This window comes from Tarenaya hassleriana, unplaced genomic scaffold (assembly GCF_000463585.1).
Source record: "Tarenaya hassleriana unplaced genomic scaffold, ASM46358v1 Cleome21, whole genome shotgun sequence".
NCBI classification, from domain to species: Eukaryota; Viridiplantae; Streptophyta; class Magnoliopsida; order Brassicales; family Cleomaceae; genus Tarenaya; species Tarenaya hassleriana.
In genome coordinates this window covers 599,666-620,139 of record NW_010965451.1, presented here as the reverse complement: position 1 = coordinate 620,139, position 20,474 = coordinate 599,666, and the positions used below count along the sequence as shown (strand labels likewise).

Genomic DNA, 20,474 nt, shown 5'->3' with positions numbered 1-20,474 from the left:
GGGGTCAATTGTCCCATCTAGCTAACTAATTTTTTTTATTTACAAATTTAATAAAATTTTAAACATAATGTTCAATGCCTCCTCCACTAGTCTCCTGAATTTTGATTTTTGGTTACCGAAAAAAAAAGTCTCCTGAATTTTTTTATCCCCATTCTTTTTTTCTTTTATTTGCCTCTCTCCCCTTTTTCTAGATTATGTCCTCTATTTTTTTTACCCTTTATTTTCCATCTCTTGTTTTTTTTCACAATTTTCTAAAAAAATATCAATAAATATAATCTACCATATTTTATAATATTCAATCATAATCAAATACAAAAAACTAAAGCCAACAAAATTAAAGATATATAAATATAGATATTATGATTTTTATTTTAAGCAATTTTTTATTCATACTTATAAATTTATTGTTTTTGTATATTTATTTAATCTTATTTATATATTTTTAAAATTTTGTATTTGATTTGAAAGAGAAAGTAATAGTTAATTTTTTTTTAAAAAAATTTACATAATATTTTAAAATAGTGGTAAATTTTCAACCGATAATATATATTAAATTGATTTATAACTATATATTTTAAATATATAAACAGTTCGTGAGGCTGAAAACTCGCCACGTGTTTGTGTCTTCAATGTGTATATATTAATTTTAATCTCATAGTTGATCAATCATGACGCATTGAGTGGTGTTAAGATGATATTCCTTAAAATATATATATAAAAAATGTGATATTGTTTTATACGGGACAATATGATAATTGAGTTGACGCCATCGGTGACGGTAGCTATGGTTTTTTCCAATGTGGTTAGAAAAATATTTTAATGATTTATAAGTTTTTAGGTTTTTATTCAGCTTTTTTTTAAAAAAAATTTCTTTAATAGTAACCAAAAACATCTGTTTCATAGTTATTAATTGGGTCCAAAGGGTAGAAAACGTCTGGTCCATATTAGTTAATTGGGCCTATCTTATGGGCCGTTGTTTTTGAAGATAAGATTTATTATAAAACATACTAAATCCTCAGCGGGCGATATTATATAAAAATATGCCTTCCATCAAGGCCTATCATAAAGCCCAATTTCGGCCCATAGTTAGTTTCGCAAACATTATCCATATATATAAAATTCCATAACTCAAATTGCAAAAAGGTAACTTTTTTTTTTGTTAACTGCAAAAAGGTAACCTTAATAAAAAAATATTATTTTTCTTAATTATATATATATATACACACACACAAACACTTAAATGGAAAAATTCACAAATTAAATGATAAAACTAACATTGAAATTCTACAATATAATACACACACATATAATCGTGTGCAATTGTTCGACATATTTGGTTTTCATGTTAATATTGGAATTAATTAATTGTTCGACATATTTGGTTTTCATTTTAATATTGGAATTAATTAATTTGAAAAATAATATCTCTAAAACATCATCCTATCTAATTTGATTATTGGTTATGTTGAGATATGTTAGATCTTCTGTATATTATATCTGTATAAGATATATTAGACCTTATATTGTCTATGGTATTCGAATTAACAACATATTTTATGTGTATGAAATGTGGAAGTGCATAAAGAGACATAATATAATCAAATTACATAAAAGCCAATTATAGGATCAAAGCCTCAAAGGCAGCATCTTACAGAACTTATACCATGTATTGAGATGCGTTTGTTTTAACAAACACTATTAATAATCCTTGATTTTAGCCAGGGACCAACAAAACATTGGAATTTGGTGAAGTGTCAAAGAAAATCTGCAGCAAAACGTCGGTATTTCAAAGGCAAAAACTTTACACACTATTCTCCTGAAGCAACAGAGCAAAAACCCCAAGTGGGGCATCACCATAATTTTGCCCAAAAGTCACAAACTTTAAGAGCCAAAAAAAATTGGAGAGCTTTGTTTCAGTCGATTTCATATATGTATATGTATATATATATTATAGAGAGAGAGAGAAAGGTTTAGAAAGAGAGTGGTTCTCACTTTCAGTTTCAGACCACATTTGCCTGATCTGAGGCGTCTTCTTCGCAGTAGTAAGGAGTAAATTTCCCGTCCTTGAGATGGTTTTGGCCATTTACCTCTAGCAACATCTTCACGACCCTTCTCATCGAGGGGCGGTTGATGGGCAAAGGGCTCGTGCAGAGGAGTCCTATGCTTAGGACTTTGCCAATCTGTTCCTTGAAACAGGTTTCGAGTTTCGGGTCTATGACTTGATCCACGCCCTTTTCCTCCAGTTTGCTGCAGACCCACTTGACCAGATCCTTCCCCCCTAGCTCAGGATCCACCGGTCGTTTCCTAGTTATTATCTCTAAGATCACGACCCCGAAACTGTATATGTCGCTCTTCTCGTTCACCCGAAGTGTGTATGCGTATTCTGCGAGAAGATTGAAGATCGGTTAAGGAGGGGAATTCAAATCCGAGATCGACATAGTAATGGAATGAATGCTAGATTAGATCTCTCAACTGAAGTTGAAAACTTTTACTACAAAAATCTGGAAAGTTTTGTTCTTGTTTCGGTTGGAATATGTTATATGGGTGGGTAAATGACCTAAAGTCCTGTAACATGATGTGCATTATGTTTTCCAGCCATAACCAGACACAGATGAATCACTGGAAAAGTTTTCTACTTTTACCCGAAAAGAGAATAACCGAACTGACTAACCTGGTGCGATATAACCGCAGGAACCAGCGATAACGGACATGGACTTAGGTGCCTTGCCAGCCAAGTCAACGACTTTAGCCACTCCGAAATCAGCAACTCTTGCACTGTAATCTCCATCGATCAAAATGTTGTTGGACTTAACATCTCTATGAACGATCGGAGGAACACAATCATGGTGAAGATAAGACAGCCCTTCGGCTGCGTCCAAGATAACCTTGTACCTTGTCTCCCAACCCATTAATCCTCCTTTACCGCTATGCAGCAAATCCCCTAAGCTACCATTGGACATGTACTCGTAAACCAAGAGCTTGCAATCTCTAGTGATGCAGCAACACCAGAGTTTTACAATGTTCTTATGTCTGATCTTACCCAATGTCTCAATCTCTGCTTCGAAAGCTTCATCTTGGAGCCGAGGTTGTTGTCCTTTCTCTGCATCACAGTTTCCTGTCACCTTTATGGTTCCTGTCCATAGTCTCTTGACCGCAACTTCCTCGCCACTGGTAAGAACAACCTTGTACACTTTACCAGAAGATCCAGTTCCGATCACATTATCTTCGTCTAAGCTTTCAAGAATTTCGTTTTCGTTGAAACCCAGTTTGTGGAACGACATTATCGTCCACTTGGATTTCTCCACGGCTCTTGCTTTCTTGAAATTTCTGTACTTTAAGTAGAACCAGACAACACCGACAAGGAACAGAAACGCTGCAAATATGAAAATCGACCTAAGAAGCCATAGATAGCCTTTGTTCTTAGCTTCACTCTTGCGGCCACACAATCCATCCAAGTCGCCACACAAATCAGGATTTCCCTGGAAGCTGTTCTTGTACATTTCTTTTGCCAAGAATGGAGGAATCTCTCCCGATAACCGATTATTGGACAAATTCAACTGGTTTAGCTTCAAACTCTGCAAAGAGAGTGGGATTTCACCAGAAAACCGATTATCAGAGAGATCAAGATAGTTCAAGACAGACAAATTCCCAATCTCATCAGAGATTCTGCCAGAAAACTGGTTACTGGCTAAGTTCAACTCGTTCAACATCTTCCAGGACTTGATTCCAAGCGGCAACTCCCCTGAAAACTGGTTTCCATGAAGATCAAGAATACTCAATTCTTCAAGTTCCACCATGGAACTAGGCAACGAGCCACTGAACTTGTTGCTGGCCGCCGACAATTGATTAAGATTGCCCAAGAACCCGATTTCCTCAGGAAACGAGCCATTGAACTCATTGTTCGATATGATCAACAGAGAGATATTAGATGCACCTGCCACAGACTTCGAGATTTCTCCGGAGAAGGAGTTGTTGATGAGCTCGAGCAAGTAAACATGGGGCAATCCCCAGAATCCGACAGGGACTGGACCCGAGAACCGGTTGTGTCCCAACCGGACCCGGGTCAAGCTCCGGCAATTGCCAAGACTCTCCGGTATTTGGCCGGAAAACGAGTTGCGTATCATCAGCAACTCCTCCAACTCACCATTCTCGCACAGGGTCGCCGGTAACTCGCCGGAAAACCAATTTTCTGACACGTCAAGCCATTTCAACGGCGAGTTTTTGCCGAGGTCTCTGGGTAACTCGCCGATGAGGCGATTTCCGAAGATCCTGAGCTCGTAAAGGTTTGGCGATAGTGCTATGCTCGAAGGGAGCTCACCTTCGAGATCGTTCTCGTAGAGATTCAGGCTCTCCAATGGAACCCGGCAAAGCTCGTCAGGTACTGAGCCAGTCAAACGATTCATCGACGCGTCGAGGAGTCTCAGCGACTTCAGATTCCCCAGCTCCGGCGGGATTTTCCCGGTCAGCGAGTTGTTGTAGAGCTCAATCTGGACGATACGCATCAACCCGCCAAGCGAACTCGGGATAGGACCCTCCAGGTTGTTCAGTGCGAGGTCCAAATCAGCGAGTCGACCGAGTCGACCCAGTGAGTGGGGGATCTCGCCGACCAGATTACACTCTGTGAGCCACAGAACCTCGAGATTTGATAGGTTTCCGAGCTCCGGCGGGATCCTACCGGGACTGAACGGATTGTACGACAGGTTGAGCATCTTCAGAGAGCTGATGTTCCCGAGAAACGGCGGGATCGTCCCGTCCAAGAGATTGTAGACAAGAGACAGAACCTCGAGCTTCTGAAACTGACTGAAACTCGCCGGAATATCACCGGAAAAGTTATTTCCGGTCAAATCGAGGTACTTCAAGTCACGGAGGTCGGCGAGGGTGTACGGAAGCTCACCGGTGAGAAGATTCTGGGAGAGATCGAGATGCTCGAGGCTCCGACATGCCCCGACATCGAGAGGAAGAGTCGAGTCTATGGAGTTGTTGAAGAAGGAGAGGAAAGAGAGGCTCGAGAGACGGCAGATGACGGAAGGGAAAGGTCCGGCGAGGTTGGCGCTGGAGAGGTCGACGGAGGTAACGTCTCCGGAGCCACCGCAGGAAACGCCGTACCACCGGCAAGGAGACACGTCGTCAGGATTCCAAGAAGATAGAGAAGCGTCAGGGTCGTGGAGAGAGAGCTTCACCTGCTGGAGAATGAGACCATCTTGGTTAAGAGAGAGAACTACGGGGAAAAGGAAGAGTACAAGGAGAAGATTCATCTTCGTTTTCACAACAATGGCCGCTTTCCGGCGGTGGAGAAGACGGCGGAGCTGCGGCGAAGTGGGAAGATAAGTGAGCTGAACTACATATACATATATATATGTATACTGATATAGACACGCACCAGAGATGGTTGACCAGAATGATTTTGACGGAGAAATTATAGAGACCGTGAAAGACAAAATCATAGCCTTTATTATCATTTAGTTTCTATTTTTTTTTGGATTTATAATTAGTTTGGAATAATTATGTTAATATTAAGTATTTTTATTTTATTTTCTCGATTGATACATATCGAATGATGATGATACAATATTTTAAAACATAGTTCTGTGATTTGTTCTTTTAATCTTTAATTAGGTTCTAAGGTATATTTACTAATACATAATAAATGTATTTTTCTTGCAAACGGATATATATTATTCCTATTAATTAATACATGGGATTTAATAGTGTGACATCAAATCTCTAATACACGCATAATACAAATCGCATCTAATATTTTTGCTTATATTTGTCTACTCTATTAATGAATAGAAAAGAAGAATATAATGTGAATTTTTTTTACATACATTGAATGTTTACATATTTCTGAATAAAAATATATTTTATAATAATTGTTTTATAGGGAAATTTTAAAATAAATACATCAATTTATTAAAAATACCTAAAAAATACATTCTTTGGTCTTACTAATTGATAAAAATTTGTTGTATTAATTACTATATACAATAGCTTGACTGATCCCAATGGCATTTACTACAGTTAGATAAATCTATATTATCCTATTAATAGCATCTATATTCAAAATTAATGTCCGTATCATATGGTACATTTCCCTAAGCAAATAACTAAGTACGAAATCTTTATGTGCGGGGCCCACTCTAAAAATTGCCTTTCTATCAGCTGACTATTATTTGATGCTTAAACCAAATTATCAAAAATGTAAATTATAAAATACTAGAACTCTTAACAAAAACATGGAAAAATTCCATATTAAACATAGGTTAAAAATGCATAATAATTCCGAAACTAAAAATTAATAATTACATAGGTCATTTTCCAACTTCCAAATTGTCATTGTCCAAACATAGTATATATGTACAAAACTTTATAACCCGTGAATTTCCGTATTATTAAAAAAGCACCTTCTTGATATTTTTGTTATTATTTTTTGTAAAATATGCATTTATTATATATATATATATATATATATATATATGCAAATATGTTATTTGTTTAATATGATTAATTTAGAAACATGATTAAGTAGTCCCAAGGAAGCATGGGAAATCGAGATGCGTTTGCTGTACGATTGTGAACTATCAATGAAAGGAGAAAGAACCATTCTATGATATCAATTTACTTATTCTTTTTTTTCCTTACATTTCATTTATTTCATAATAATTAACAAAAACTCCAAATTAATCTTGAAACAATGTGTATAATTTTAGACGAAACTAGACATATCTTTAATTTAAATAATAAAATTGAAATTCACTCGTAAAAAAAATTAGTCTGTAGGAGCATTATGAACAGAATAAAGTCACTTTTCTTTTCTTTTTTAATAGCTGAAAATATATACAAAAAAAAAAAGTAAAGGTGAATGGGAAATTCAGATTTTTCAAAAAGGATGACCAAAAAGGCCAAAGTTCGAAACATCGCGTCGGTCGGTCGCCTCATCGAGCATAGGGGCTGACGAAGAAACGGCATGCAGTTTCTATGTCTCCCTGTTCGATACAATAATAATGCGGCTCTTTCCCGCTGCAATTATTTTTTTTTTAAATTTTTCTTTGTATCTGTATCTGTATTTTTATTTTTATTTTTATTTTTATAAAAAAAACACGTTCGTCGTGTTGTGTCTCGTTGTGTGCGTAGCGTGGTTTGTGTGAGCGTTGTGTCACGCGCCAGGCATTTTAACCGTTGTGTAACCCAAGATATGACCGCTCTAATACCAAAAAAAAAAAACTAAAAATATATATTTTATAAATATTTTTAATTTTAACCTCAACAAACTTTTTACTTATTATTTTTTACGTGGAGCAATAGCATCACTTTTAGTTATTTAAATTAACCTTTTTGTTTTTACTTATTTACATTTTATATAAATACGGTATTTATAAAAATTCAAAAATGTTTGATCAGTTTTTACATTCTAATTATTGAAGATGGCTGAAACTAATTTTTTTTACCTTTTTAAAAACCCTTTACTATATTATATAAAAAAAACTCGAAATCTGGATAATGAATGTCAAAATCTGGATAACTAATGTGTGTCCCAAGCATATTTTTGTTGAACCATGATAACATATTTTAAATAAACGATATGCCAAAAGAGAACCATGATTTCTTTGAGCGAATAAAATAAAAATATTATAAGCAATAATATTAATAATCCAAACAAAAACTTTATTTTGCAGATATTCTCCTTTGGAAATCTGCAATTATCCTTTCTTGTGGTTCTACCCATAACTTTTTGAAGCATCCACGACATGCCTTAAGGATCTGTGGGGCCTTATCAAATCCTAAAATGTCCTAATCATTATTTTTTTTCTTTTTTATTTTTTATTCAAAATTACTTTGGAGATGATTAGATCACCTAATATACCATGGTTTCTTTTTGGAATTATAGCATGTTTTTTTGTGCCATTGGGTTGATTTCCATTTTTTTTGCAACTTATAAATCATGGTCACAAAGCATAAAAATACAAATAAAAATAAAAAATGTCCTCTTATGTAATGATCGGTTGTAATAACAATATATTGTCCTTGAAAAATGTTCATTCCCATATACAATTTCTTAAAGATATCTTAATTTGGATAGTTCAACCGGTAAAATACGAACGTAAAACGTATATTCTGTCCCTAATTCGAATCTCAAATTTAGAGAGGAAACGTATATTCTAAATTATACCGTTGATTTTTAGTCTGAACATTGGTTACCCAAAATTTTGTTTATGACTTACATAATAGGAAAAAAGCATTCAATTCGAGGAAAAAAAAAATAAGCATCTAGAAGGGAATGGTCAGTCCACCTCATTTGGGCCAGTTTCCGACCTTGGAATCATAATTACCCCCTTAAGCATCGCTTAATTAGTTGATTAATTAATTTGATTTTATTCTTATTTTATTTTCAACCCAACCTTCTCCCACTTTCTTAAACTACCTTTTGGTTGGGTAAAAGAAGCTTTTATTTTTTTTATAAATTACGTAAAAGGAACAAAGTTGTAAATCTTTCTTTTTCACTATATATATATTATTATTTTTGAAAATTTGCTCTTTATGCGAGAGCAAAGATTGACAGCATCAACTGCCCCATGTGATTCATGTGAAGTGAACATGCATGAAAATTAATTGGCGCATCCAAATCTCATATTGAAGCCATAATAATCCTACAATAAATAAATCACCATTTAATTAAAACAATGTGTGTGTGTATATATATATATATAGTTACCTGATTTTTAAATATGCACCTCATCAACTAATATATACATACGTATACGTAAACGTATATACAAACAAATCATGGAGGAAGTAGACTATCACTCTGTATTTGAAGAATTATTTCATTGATTCGTATTTTCATGGAGAAGCATGAGGCATCTTCGCTTATACATCCTTGTATAGTAGTAGATGCCAGATCCCTTAACCAAACCCCCGAATCTGATCTCTGGCCAATGTATGATTTCAATTGTGAACGTGATCTCTTTGACGCATATCCATGTTGAGAAGCAAAATTGTCATGACCCATATCAGTGTTCTGAGTAACGAAGGTTCGATCATTTGAAACCATTTTTCCCTATATGATATTCATACCTGATCCAAGCCTGTGGCCATCTCCATCAGATTCATGAATCACTGCTGTAATCCTCTGATTCTATGCCGAATTCCTCCCATGTCTTGTTCGGTACGCCATTTTCATCAGAGCTTTCGCTCGTCTCTGCTTCTTCTTCTTCTTCTTCTAGAGCCATGGCTGACGGTCCAATCCCTTCATACTCTTCATCTCGTTCTTTTTCTTCGACGCTTGCTTCATTAGGGTTACTGTTCCCATCCGATCCCCAATCTCTCCGACTGTAGTCGACGGGATGATGAGCGTTTTCGTCTTCTTTAATCACCCATTCCTCCTCCATTTCTCTCTGTGTTGCTTCTTCTTCTTCTTCTTCTTCCTCGTTTCGAGGCATAACAATGTCGGCTACTCTGTCATCGATGATTCTTCTCTCTGGTCGTCTTCTAACTGTTCTTCTTCCTCGTCCACCTGTCTGGTGGCTGTTTATTTCCGCACCCTCTTGGGCCAACCGAAGGGGCATCGATTCAGCATTTCTCCCAACAATGGTGGATCTGTTGGGTCCGACCCGTCTTTTCTTTCTCTTCACCTTTCTGCTTGATCCAGGATCACAGTTCGCTCGTCCACGTTTGCTGTTTCGTTTGCCCATGAAAACCTCTTCCCTCATCGCTTCATCTCGATCATCTAGAAATTTGATCGTTTTGCTCTTGAAAGGGGAGTTTCCAGAAGGAAGCCTCTGCATAAAACGAAGAGAGTTAGATTCATCACACCCATGACAGATTCCGAGTCAAGCTTTGAACAGTTACAGACGTGGAACACAGAAAGAGAATGACAGAGAAAAAACTTACAATCTCCTCGTCTTCATCTGCCAGGGTTATGTCGGGTTTCTCATGCTTTATGTATTGGATGGAAGCGTCAAGCTCTGATATTCTCAAAGCAACAGCTGATACTGTCTGAGGAATCCATGGAAGAACAGAGACCGATCCTTGATCACCAGAAGCAGCTCCCAAGAGCTCTTTTGCCGTCACAATATCAGATGACAAATACTCCTCCTTGATTGCATTCTCCAAGAGAGTCACCACCTGCAAGCAAACACAGTGGATATGCTGAACTTAGGCATCACATGATGAAAATGGGAATTGAGAAGCCTTAACAGATGTTGATATTAACATGTTACATGTGTGGTTATCATCACAGGATGAAAACTGTTCCAAGAAAAAAACTTATTTAACGGCATGAAGTGAAGATCTCTTCGATATGTTGGATAAAGAAGTAGCTTCAGATCATAGAGAGCAAAGGGTCTTAAAATAACTTTTAGAGAAAGAAATATAGTATAAACCTGGATGAGATCCTCAGGAGATGATGAAGCATTTAGCTCAAGTACCCACTTCTCCCTTTCCTCCTCTGTCCAGAATGATTCAAGAGCCTCATCTGGAATAGATGCCTGAGAAAAAAATTGAAATTGTTAAGTTGCCAAAGCCGGTAAGAAAGAAATCAATGCCAAACACTCTGTGAGGATATCGAAACTGGACCGAGTTTATATGGTTTACCTCGAGAAAAACAAGTAGAGCCTTGAGCAAACTAACCCCAACAGGAAGAGGAGATTCCACCAAACCTGTACCAGTGGAATCCCATAGCATTCTCTCTGCACCATGTTCTAACAGTTGATCACATCTCTTCTTTCCGTGTTTCCTAGCGAAAGGAAGTAGTGATTTAAAAGATTCTGACCACATCCACCCCTGAAAATCTTGGTACCGTTGCAGTAAATTCTTCTTTTCAGTATCATTTCTCCCGAGCTCAACTCTGAAAGAATTTGAAGTTTCCACTGAATCAGAGTTTGACCCACATAGTAGTGCACTGGAAGGACTGTCGAAATCAGCAGAGGAATCGGGACTGGAATTCATTTCAGCCGCTTCATTCTCGACACCCTTTTCCTTCAAGCAGTGATTTCTAGCAAGCTGAAAATTGTAATGAACATTCTCTTTGAATGATCCCTCTATCTTCAGCAACATTATGCGTAAATGGGATTCTCTAATCCCACGCATATCCAGCGATGTAACAAGAGCTTCAAACGCCTATTCAAAACAAAACCATAAACAAGATATAGTCAAAACACATGTGGAAGCTAGGTATTAGCAACTGGAGACCCACTTTCAAATCAAACCCAGCAAGAATAACTCAGTATAGCAAACTTATCTGAGTAAGTAAATGGCAACTTTTTACCATGTTAAAGGATCTAGAAAATTTTAGCCAGAAAAAAAAAAGCAATTTTGATCGGCCTTTAGTTATCTTATGACCCTTTAGCTTTCCAGAGGACATGTAATTGTCTAAGAGAGCAGATAAACCCATTATTACCTCTTCTGTATCAATGAGCCGCCACTTCCCGTCATGTAGCTCAACAAATATAAGCCCGGAACAAGGATCATTTCTAGAAGATGATGCAGCAAACTGCCAATAACGATTATGCCGTCTATCCTGTCCAAGTGGCAAAGACCTGTAAACATATATCTCTTCTGATCTCTGGCCAATGTATGATTTCAATTGTGAACGTGATCTCTTTGACGCATATCCATGTTGAGAAGCAAAATTGTCATGACCCATATCAGTGTTCTGAGTAACGAAGGTTCGATCATTTGAAACCATTTCCAGAGGCTTCTGTTCATCTGTAGACTGGGTAGGCTCTATGTTGATATTATTCCTCTCATTAGCAGGAATTTGGATAATGTGCTGAGGCATCCTTGGTTCAGTTTTGCTGTACTCAAAATCGAGCTTCATTATGTCTCTCATGCAGTTCTTATCCAATTGTGCTTCTGCCCACATTTGCTTTTTAAGAGAATTTGCTGCTTCCATACGCTCCTGAAATAGTTTCAAGTGAAATACAGATTACAGGGACAAAAATTCTGGAACTTCTCTTCCCAAAGAGAAAACTGATAAATATAAAACACAAGCTTTTACCTCAAGAACAGCTCGGATTGAATTCCCTTCATTGGCAATGCCAATTAAAGCAACGAGGGCATCCAGTCGCTCCTCAACACTCAGATGACAATAATCCCCTTCTGTAAGACCTTGAATCCACGAATGGGCCTGGTTGATTTCGACCTCAACATTCTTATTATCCAAGCAGGTTTGCACAACATCATTCTTAACACTGCTTGAAGGAAGACAAGACAAATCCTTCTTAATCCCATTCTTTATATCCGCTTTAACACCACAAATCATATCGTCTTTCCCATTTGCAGACAAAACGTTCTCTTCGCCCAAGTCATCAGCATTTTTTGAAGCATTTGCCGGAGTAACAGATATGTCATCAACCTCAGGATCCTCATCAGCAACACCTTCAGAGCCTTCATCTCTTTCAACATCTTCCACACCTGTAGATCCATTTTCAAAAGCCCTTATCTTCTTCCTAGCTTCGATGAGAATTGCCTCAGCATCCACAGGGTCCTTCCTATAAGGAGCTCGTACACAATAGGTCGAAGGAGCTATCCTTTCAAAAAGTTTGATATCTCTAGTCAAAGCAACGGAGATTGAAGCCTCTGGTGTCTTGCTTGTCGTCAAGTCTCGGAGTCCGGATTCCTTCCAGAGGGAGACCATAAAAACTATGTAAATAAAAGAATTATGTAAATAAAATATAGGGTTAAACCGAAACTGCAGAAAAAATGCAGATGTACCTGAATCTTTTCTGCAAGTTCTAATACCGTCAGTCCCTTGCTTCCCTCAAGGGAGAGAATATGAAAGGCGGCAAATTTGACAGTTCCAGGAGTTAACCGATGTCTTGACTTTCGTGGAAGGAGCAATCCCTTTTCTCGCATTAATGCAAAAGCATTTTCAGCAGCTGAACCACTGCGGATAGTAGATATTATATCTTCACAAGCTTTAACCTGTATTCAATCATACCCAAAAGGATGTATAAGATAACGAAATACATCTAGCTTCTTCACGTCTTAGGCCACAAAATAGGCTATGGATATCAGAGCCAGTCCTCATCAAACAATAATTTGTCACCCAAAATAACGGAAGTATGCTTTTCTATCACCATTACTAGATAGACAAGCAAGAAAACACAAAAGGCCAAAATCTCAATCTAATATTAGCATGACGAAAAGATCAATGCAAGCACATGATTTTTTACATCTCAACATTTCCGAGGAATTTTTTTAATCAATGAAAACCGTTTTTCAAACCTTTCAATACGCACAAAAATTAATCGCTTCGAGATCAAAGTCATGTAATTACCAGCGGAGCAGAGGTGATCATTGACAACTAACCTATCACACATCATTACCAATGAACTGGGTTAATTACCCACGCCACAACAACCAGATTCATCTGTTTCTCGTCAATTGTATCAATTTCATAGAGTTATAGCAGAGCAGATGCATTGACAGCTAACCAGAGCGGGACAGGCATCATTATACCACAAGAGCTGGATTTATTATCCATACCATCCTTTCGTCTCAAACATATTGTGCATTGTTGAATACAACAAGCATATATCGTGTCCATGCATAGCAATACCAATATATTCTCAACCAGATTAACTAGGATTCAACGGTATAAAAAGAATGCATAATTACCTCATCCTTGTCTCCCAAGAAGGACAACCAGGAACCTTTTTTCTTCAGCCAAGGCCCAAATCCAGCAGACAGTGCCAACTGCCGCAATATTTCAGGCCATGTTAATGGACTCAAACGCTTTTGCCAACTATGAATATCAAAGCCCCATGCATATGCCTGAATCATAGAGAGACAAATAGATACAAATAAAGCCTCATTGAAAGAACCCAGAAGGCGAAAGGTTCTACCATATCGAAACAAATGCAAATTACCCCTTCCACTAGCTGTGGGTGTCCACCTTCAGGATTGGCGACAGTATATTGGATAATTCCTGATCCAGTAAAAGGTGTTCTAGCAACATCTTCGATATCCCGAATTATAGAACTCAAAAGAGCGACATGTATCTCCCCCAGCAATCTTGAATCCTAAAATAGCATCTAAGTCACATACAAAGAAAAAGTGCAGCCCGTTGCACAAAACATCCCCATTGAGCGAGGGTCCGGAAAAGGGTCCCACCACAAGGGTGTCACATACAAAGAAAAAATGAAAAAAAAACGAAAATAGGGGAACCCCAAACCGAAGTACCAATGAAAGACTTACATAGTCATGAAAAGCTTGAATGAACTCACCCAGGGTAAAAGGCCATAGTCCAAGAACATCAGCAAAAGCTATTAGGAATCTCCAAACCTGAAAAGTAACAATGAAACTAGAAATCTCAAACAAGAATTTCATGACATGACAAACGAACGAGATAACTAAAACAAATGCTGGGCAACCTATAAACATAAGCTACATTAACTTCAAGCTTTAAAAATTTTAGAATCCACCATATCAAGCACCACAGCTACACGAAAAGATACATATTGACAGAAAAAGAAACCTACGTGATCTCCAATTTGGCTAAAAGGTCTCTTCCTGAGTTTCTGTGAAGATATCAGCTGTAAATGAGAGGCTATATAAAACCAGTAATGACCAATAGTGCATACCATGAGAAGGTTCCCAACATTTTCTTCAGAATCCTTCCATGGTGAAATGGAAAATGGCCTTTTCAGTTGCACAGATTTCGGTGGAAATGAGCTCAAAGAATCTAGAAAACAAACAAAACAGGGTTATTTACAGGGTCTAGCAAGAAGAAAGTACACAAATTGCACAAGGAAATATGAAATTCAATTAATTAGCAAAGGACTTATAATCATGCTTTGGATAAGAGAAAGGATGAAAATTCGTCTCTTTCAAGAGAACTCGTCAAATCTACATCATAAATAGTCCAAAGGATTCTGACTAACAGATCTTTATTAGCTGAAGCAGTTCAAGGTTTTGTAAAGAGACCATTACCTCTAAACAATTCAAGGTTTTCCAGTGTGTCATGATCAAGCTGTAAAATCGAGGGCAATCCATTGCTAGCAGCAGCCAGTTCCATCAGTTCTAGCTGCTCATCCTCAATTAGATCCATAGATTCTTTAGCAATTCTGCGTGCAGTGGCCTTCTCAATGGCAATCTTGTGTCTCATGGATTCTTTCTCCCGACGAAGCTCTTCTTTTTGCCTCTTTTTCTCCACCTTTAGACAGTCCAACCGAGTGATAAATTGTCATTTTCCATACAAGCTGTCACAAAATTTACTCAATTTTGTAGAACGTTTCTAAAACACGATAGAAAAATAACTGATATAGTTTTCAAAGTTACCCTTTCAAGTTCTTTCTGTAAGAACTTCGCTCTTCTTTCCATCTCACGTTTCTGTTCACGCTGTGATCTTTCCTCCTCCCTTAGTCTTTCACGGATCAACCTCTCTTCTTCTTTACGCCTCTCACGTTCATGTCTTTCTATTTCTTTGCTCATGTGTTCTTCATTCTGAGGATACAATCTTCAGATTATATATGTATATAACAGGGAGGACTAAAGCATGCATACAAGATTCCTCCTAATAAAGGGGATATAAGTACCTTTCTCCTCTGAATCTCTTTTCGTGCACAACTGTCCCGGGCTTCACTTTCCCTTGCAAGTCTAACTTCATCAACCTGCAAAAGTAAGCAGAAGATAAATTAAAGAGAAGAACACAACAATGATGAAAGAAAAGGAATAGGCCTTGGCACCAGAAGCTACCTTTCCCTTCCTATGTACATCACTATAAGGATCTTCTCTCTCCAGATCAAACGGGTATTTCTCTAGCATGACATTCTCATCATCAATAACTGATGAAATAAAAGGGCTTCTCACGGTTTGTCGAGATGTAGAACGGTTACGAGCCACGTTTCCATGGATACCACGAGACGTGGGTAAATGTCCATTCCCTTGCAGAAATGATGAGCTTCTAGCCAGTGTATTATCATACTCCATACCATGAGCGCGAATTTCAGAATATCGTCCATACACCTCGGGTATAAAGGACGATGGATCATCCTTAGATGGTTGCTCATGGATAGAATGGGAAGCAGCTTGAGACTAAGATTAACAAACAAACTAATTTCAACAAAGTGCGGCAACAAGAAACCACAACGAATGAAACAGAAGTGCAATTTTGCCAGTGACAAGATAAAATAGAATTATCGAATACACTGATCAGGCTGAATTATCAACCTATATGCAATGAAAAGTCTTAATGGTTCCCCTATACAACAATTTATAGAATCTCTTTCAAGTTCCAACTGATATGTCAGAGATGGCTGTGTACTTAAGTTCATGAAATAAATGATAACCAGTTCAGAAATAAGGGAGCAAGATGCCAGAACAATAACTAAACACAGAAATTATCGTGAAAAGAGGAAATTTTCCTATTAACATTAAGTAAAACTATATAACTTGACAGCCCTTCTAATCTCTGATGGAAGGACAAATACCTAGAGATAGAGAAATAAAAAAGAGCATATTTCCTTTAGTTAGAAAACTAACTCTGCAAGATCTGGCATCTTGAGGCTCATACATTTTGCTCTCGTACGGATGAACCGAACGCTTCTGCATCTCTGGAAATTTTGGTACATATCAGAAAACAAATGAATTACAGTGGGAAAGAACCCAATTCAGACATCAACATCGCCTCATTCCCAAGATTTGGATTCATTGCATATGAGATATGGCATAGGTTTGAGTTTGCTGGTTGCCACCTACCGCAAAACCCTCCTCTTTTATCCGGGCTTGGGACCGACAAGACACGAAATAACCCATGTCCAGGCGGAGTTTAAAGAACCCAATTCAAGGAAAAAAAAACTAAACAAGGAAGAACTCGACTATCCCATAGAGTAAACCAGGAACCGAACTTCATGATCAATGGTCCCAGAAAATGAAAACCATCATATAAGCACACTAACCACATTATTGACAATGAACTTAAGCATGCTGCTTCCATCTGCTTGATGCCTAAATACCATCTCATAATGAGCTAATGACACAAAATGCAATTGTGAAACACAAAACTATCTCTACTGGTAGCATAATAAGAAAGCGCAAAATGCAATATACCTATAGGTGTTCCGAATGCATCAGGGGGCAATGGATCAAATTCCATCCCAAGAATCGGTCCATCTTCTCTCAAGGGCTCCCCTAACTGCGCCTCAACGCAGGCAATAGCTCTACGCTCCACCACAGATATCCTCGCCTCATGGTTTCTCCTTCCTATTGGCCCATAATCTCCCGACCCAGCTCGAGAACTACTACTACCACTAGCGAAATTCTTCCCAGAATTCGAATAAGGGCTGTAACCCGAACCAGATCCTGATTCCGGCTCAGGAACCGATCTGACAGGAAGTTCATTAACCGGTGGTTGAACGGCAGCCGGTTTCCGCTGTTTCTTGGACGGAACATCCTTCTTGTCCTTCAGCCTTCTATGGCAGAACCACATCTGAAGCTGTCGATCCGACAAACCTAATTTCTCAGACATCTCTGCTCTCGTAGCCTCAGACGGGTACGGTTCCACTAATCAGACCAACCGAGAACAGAATAAGAAAAGCGCAAAATATCGACATCGAATTCCAACACATGAACCGGATTAGCGAAACAAGGAATTCTTTTGATGAACACAAACCTGCATAAACTTTCTCCAGGGTTTCGAGCTGAAACGGAGTCTTCATCTGACGCTTGGGCTTGGAGAGACCGTCGTTTGAATTGTCGATCTTCTTCTTGCCATTACCGCCGCTCGTGATCTGATCCACTCCATCAGAACCGATCTCCATTGAAAACCCACCAAGGATTTCAAAGATCGAACAGAGAAGAAGAAACCCAGAAGCGGCCGCAACCCAGAAAACAATCAAATGGAAAAACAAAAAAACTAGGGTTTCTTATCGCAAAGACAAAACGAACAAACGAACAAACCCCCGACGATCCCTTTTCTTTGCCCCCTCGATAACAAAATTATCGAGAAAAAACGTAAAATTAAAAGAAGAAAATAAGAAGAACAAGAATAATAGCAAAATCGATGATGATAAAATCCAAAAAGGAAAAACAACAGGACTCGTACCACTCATCTCGATTTCAACTTCCATATTAAATTCCGTTTCTTTGCGTGAAAAAAAATAAAGATTATATTTTTTGTAGAAAAGTTTGGAACTTGTTCTAACAGCGATTCGCGTGTGCTGAAATTGAAAAATAAGCCGTTGATGTGTATACGAAGCTTTCTGATGCCAACGCTCCTAAAAAAAAAATCCCACCTTTTATTTGTCGTTTTTTATCAGTTTATTTTAAAGGAAATTATTATTACAAATCTTCCAGAAAGATTATGAGCGCGTGTCGTCTTCTGTGTCGGCTCTGGGGATCCGTACGATCCTCTCCCAAGTTTGTGGGGACCACGACGTAAGGAATAATCATGACGTTTGCGATTTCCAGAGCTGCAATGCGTGTCGTTTATGAACATGTGGATAGAATTGAGTCCCCGACCGTTAGATGGAATCGCGGAACCAAACAAAGGATAATTGTAATTTTGTGGTACATTCACATTCTACGCTCTCTCTCTCTCTCTATCGAAACAAATACTCGCACATACACCCTAGTACATGTTCCTCGTCGCTGACGGCATCAGTTTAGTAAAAAAAAAGAGCAATATCAACTTTTTTATCTTAATATACAAATTTGAATTATATATTATTTATATTTAATTGATTTATTTATCCTCCATGCTTGATCAGAATTTGTCCTAACCGACGCCGGAAAAATAAACAAGTCGAGGCCAAAACACTACGAAACCATTGTTTGTTCCCGTTATCATTGCAAAACCAGTTGATCAACGATATCGATTCGACGATAATCAAGATCGTTCAATTAGATAATGAATTCAATGGTTCGATCTTCTGATTTTGATATATGGCACGGTTTACTGGTTGTGACTTGGAAGAAAATCAGATACTTTGTTTGTTTTTTTATCTATTAATTCAGTTTGATTAATACATAAATTGTTATGGTAAAATATTACGGAACGATCGATTTGAAAACCATTTACTTGAATGAGTGTAAGGAGTTGATTCAAGATTTTAGAGAATGTGATTTCATATCATCTGTTTTATCTTTTATCTGATGGATAAATTCGTTTTACATCTTTGGATTAAAATTCCAATGACGGTCTTAAAAATTTTATCATCTCTTACCAGTTAATTTATCCAAATTTGGTTAACATCAAATTAATTTTGAAGTTAAAAAGGTGTTTTTTTATTGACCTTTTTTTTCTAATTTTAGTATGAGATGCAAACAGTTTTTTGTTATGTGATAACCGAATCTAATTGAACCGAATAACCCATCATAAAAAAACAAATGGTATTATGTTTTCAAAACAGAAAAATCAAATATGAATCAAATATAAAAATAATCAAAAAATTATAACTTTTTTTTTATAAAATGAGCATTATTATCAATAAAACTCGAAATTGAAGAGCATTTAACCGAACTGAATTTAACATATAAAACATGGATATAGGTTTCTAAAACTCATATAACAGAATCTGAAGAAGAAGAAGAAAAAACAGAACTTCAAATAACTGAAATGTTTACTTATTCAATATCCAAATTAATTGTGGTTATATCTAATTTTCTATCGTTTAGTCGAATTCTTAGTGTTCAACTACTTGTTTTCACTGGCCATTACCATTGTGATATCATTACCGGCCCACGAACATTAAAATGTATTAGATATTCAATAGTTTAACATCTATCGATTATTCTTACAATTTAAATATCGAATATCTAAATATTAAGTATAAGTTATAATATACCGCGAAATATCGGATAGTCCATCCGTTCATAGGACTTGTATAAACTATGATGTAGAGTCCATGGTTACAACAATTTAAATTAGAAATTTTCTGAAAAAGTAAACTCACACGATATTGCTTTCAAAAACTTCCCAACTGATTCTATTCATTTGTAAAGAAAATGAATTACAACTCTTTTTTGTTCGAGCCTAATCCATCCCAAGAACACAACTCCCCCTGAGTTTGTTCCCCCCTTACAACATGAATTCTATCAGCTCATACACTATGTGTGCCTCACACACCCCGTGTAACCCTAGACTCGTCTAGGCCCTTTGAGCGGTTCGCCTGTTATTTGAAGGCTCCCCCTCAGATACACTTCACTCTATCTCAAGTATCACTCACCCGTGTTTCCCATACAAATATGTTTATGCCCAAAGCTTTCACGACTCAAAGACTCTCTCTCTCCTTGGGTGATCTCTTCTATTGTGCACGCCTCTGTATTTATGCTCAGCCTCCTGCATAGGGTTTCCATTTCGTTTCATCATATTTGTTTTTCCTTTTCTTTATCTTCATTCCTTTTGCTTACTCTTTCCATTTTTCTTCAATGACATGTTTCCTTTTCTCTTGCAAGTCATTCTTTTGCTGGTTGTTCCTTCCCTTTCTTTATATTGGCATGTTTCTCTTTTTATCTGAGATCTTCTAGATGTT

At 37.3% G+C, this 20,474-nt stretch overlaps 2 protein-coding genes across 2 annotated transcripts; both read right to left on the bottom strand.

The window, feature by feature from the left end:
* Positions 1-1,766: 1,766 nt before the first annotated feature.
* On the bottom strand, positions 1,767-5,359 carry LOC104814232 (receptor-like protein kinase HSL1). The gene is made up of 2 exons (XM_010542166.2): positions 2,672-5,359; positions 1,767-2,383 (listed from the first exon to the last, which is right to left on the bottom strand). Exons 1-2 carry the CDS (start codon positions 5,253-5,255, stop codon positions 2,001-2,003), a joined length of 2,967 nt encoding a protein of 988 aa, XP_010540468.1. The 5' UTR covers positions 5,256-5,359; the 3' UTR covers positions 1,767-2,000.
* A 3,692-nt stretch (positions 5,360-9,051) lies between these two features.
* Positions 9,052-18,193, bottom strand: LOC104814231 (homeobox-DDT domain protein RLT1-like). Its single transcript, XM_010542165.2, has 18 exons — positions 17,615-18,193; positions 17,053-17,505; positions 16,486-16,556; positions 15,700-16,038; positions 15,540-15,614; positions 15,283-15,447; positions 14,935-15,157; positions 14,586-14,686; positions 14,200-14,286; positions 13,872-14,024; positions 13,621-13,776; positions 12,715-12,924; positions 11,999-12,619; positions 11,399-11,899; positions 10,594-11,118; positions 10,383-10,487; positions 9,892-10,125; positions 9,052-9,779 (listed from the first exon to the last, which is right to left on the bottom strand). The coding sequence occupies exons 1-18, from the start codon at positions 17,760-17,762 to the stop codon at positions 9,108-9,110; spliced, it is 4,839 nt and encodes a 1,612-aa protein (XP_010540467.1). The 5' UTR covers positions 17,763-18,193; the 3' UTR covers positions 9,052-9,107.
* Positions 18,194-20,474: the final 2,281 nt, after the last annotated feature.

What these genes read in the sequence shown, in the direction of transcription:
- LOC104814232 (XM_010542166.2), bottom strand. Translation starts at nt 5,255, where the DNA reads ATGAATCTTCTCCTTGTACTCTTCCTTTTCCCCGTAGTTCTCTCTCTT. An exon ending in CTGCGGTTATATCGCACCAG is followed by an intron (nt 2,384 to 2,671) that starts GTTAGTCAGTTC and finishes ATCTTCTCGCAG; the next exon opens with AATACGCATACACACTTCGG.
- LOC104814231 (XM_010542165.2), bottom strand. Translation starts at nt 17,762, where the DNA reads ATGGAGATCGGTTCTGATGGAGTGGATCAGATCACGAGCGGCGGTAAT. An exon ending in TGCATTCGGAACACCTATAG is followed by an intron (nt 16,557 to 17,052) that starts GTATATTGCATT and finishes CAAAATTTCCAG; the next exon opens with AGATGCAGAAGCGTTCGGTT. An exon ending in CAGATGAAGACGAGGAGATT is followed by an intron (nt 9,780 to 9,891) that starts GTAAGTTTTTTC and finishes CGTTTTATGCAG; the next exon opens with AGGCTTCCTTCTGGAAACTC.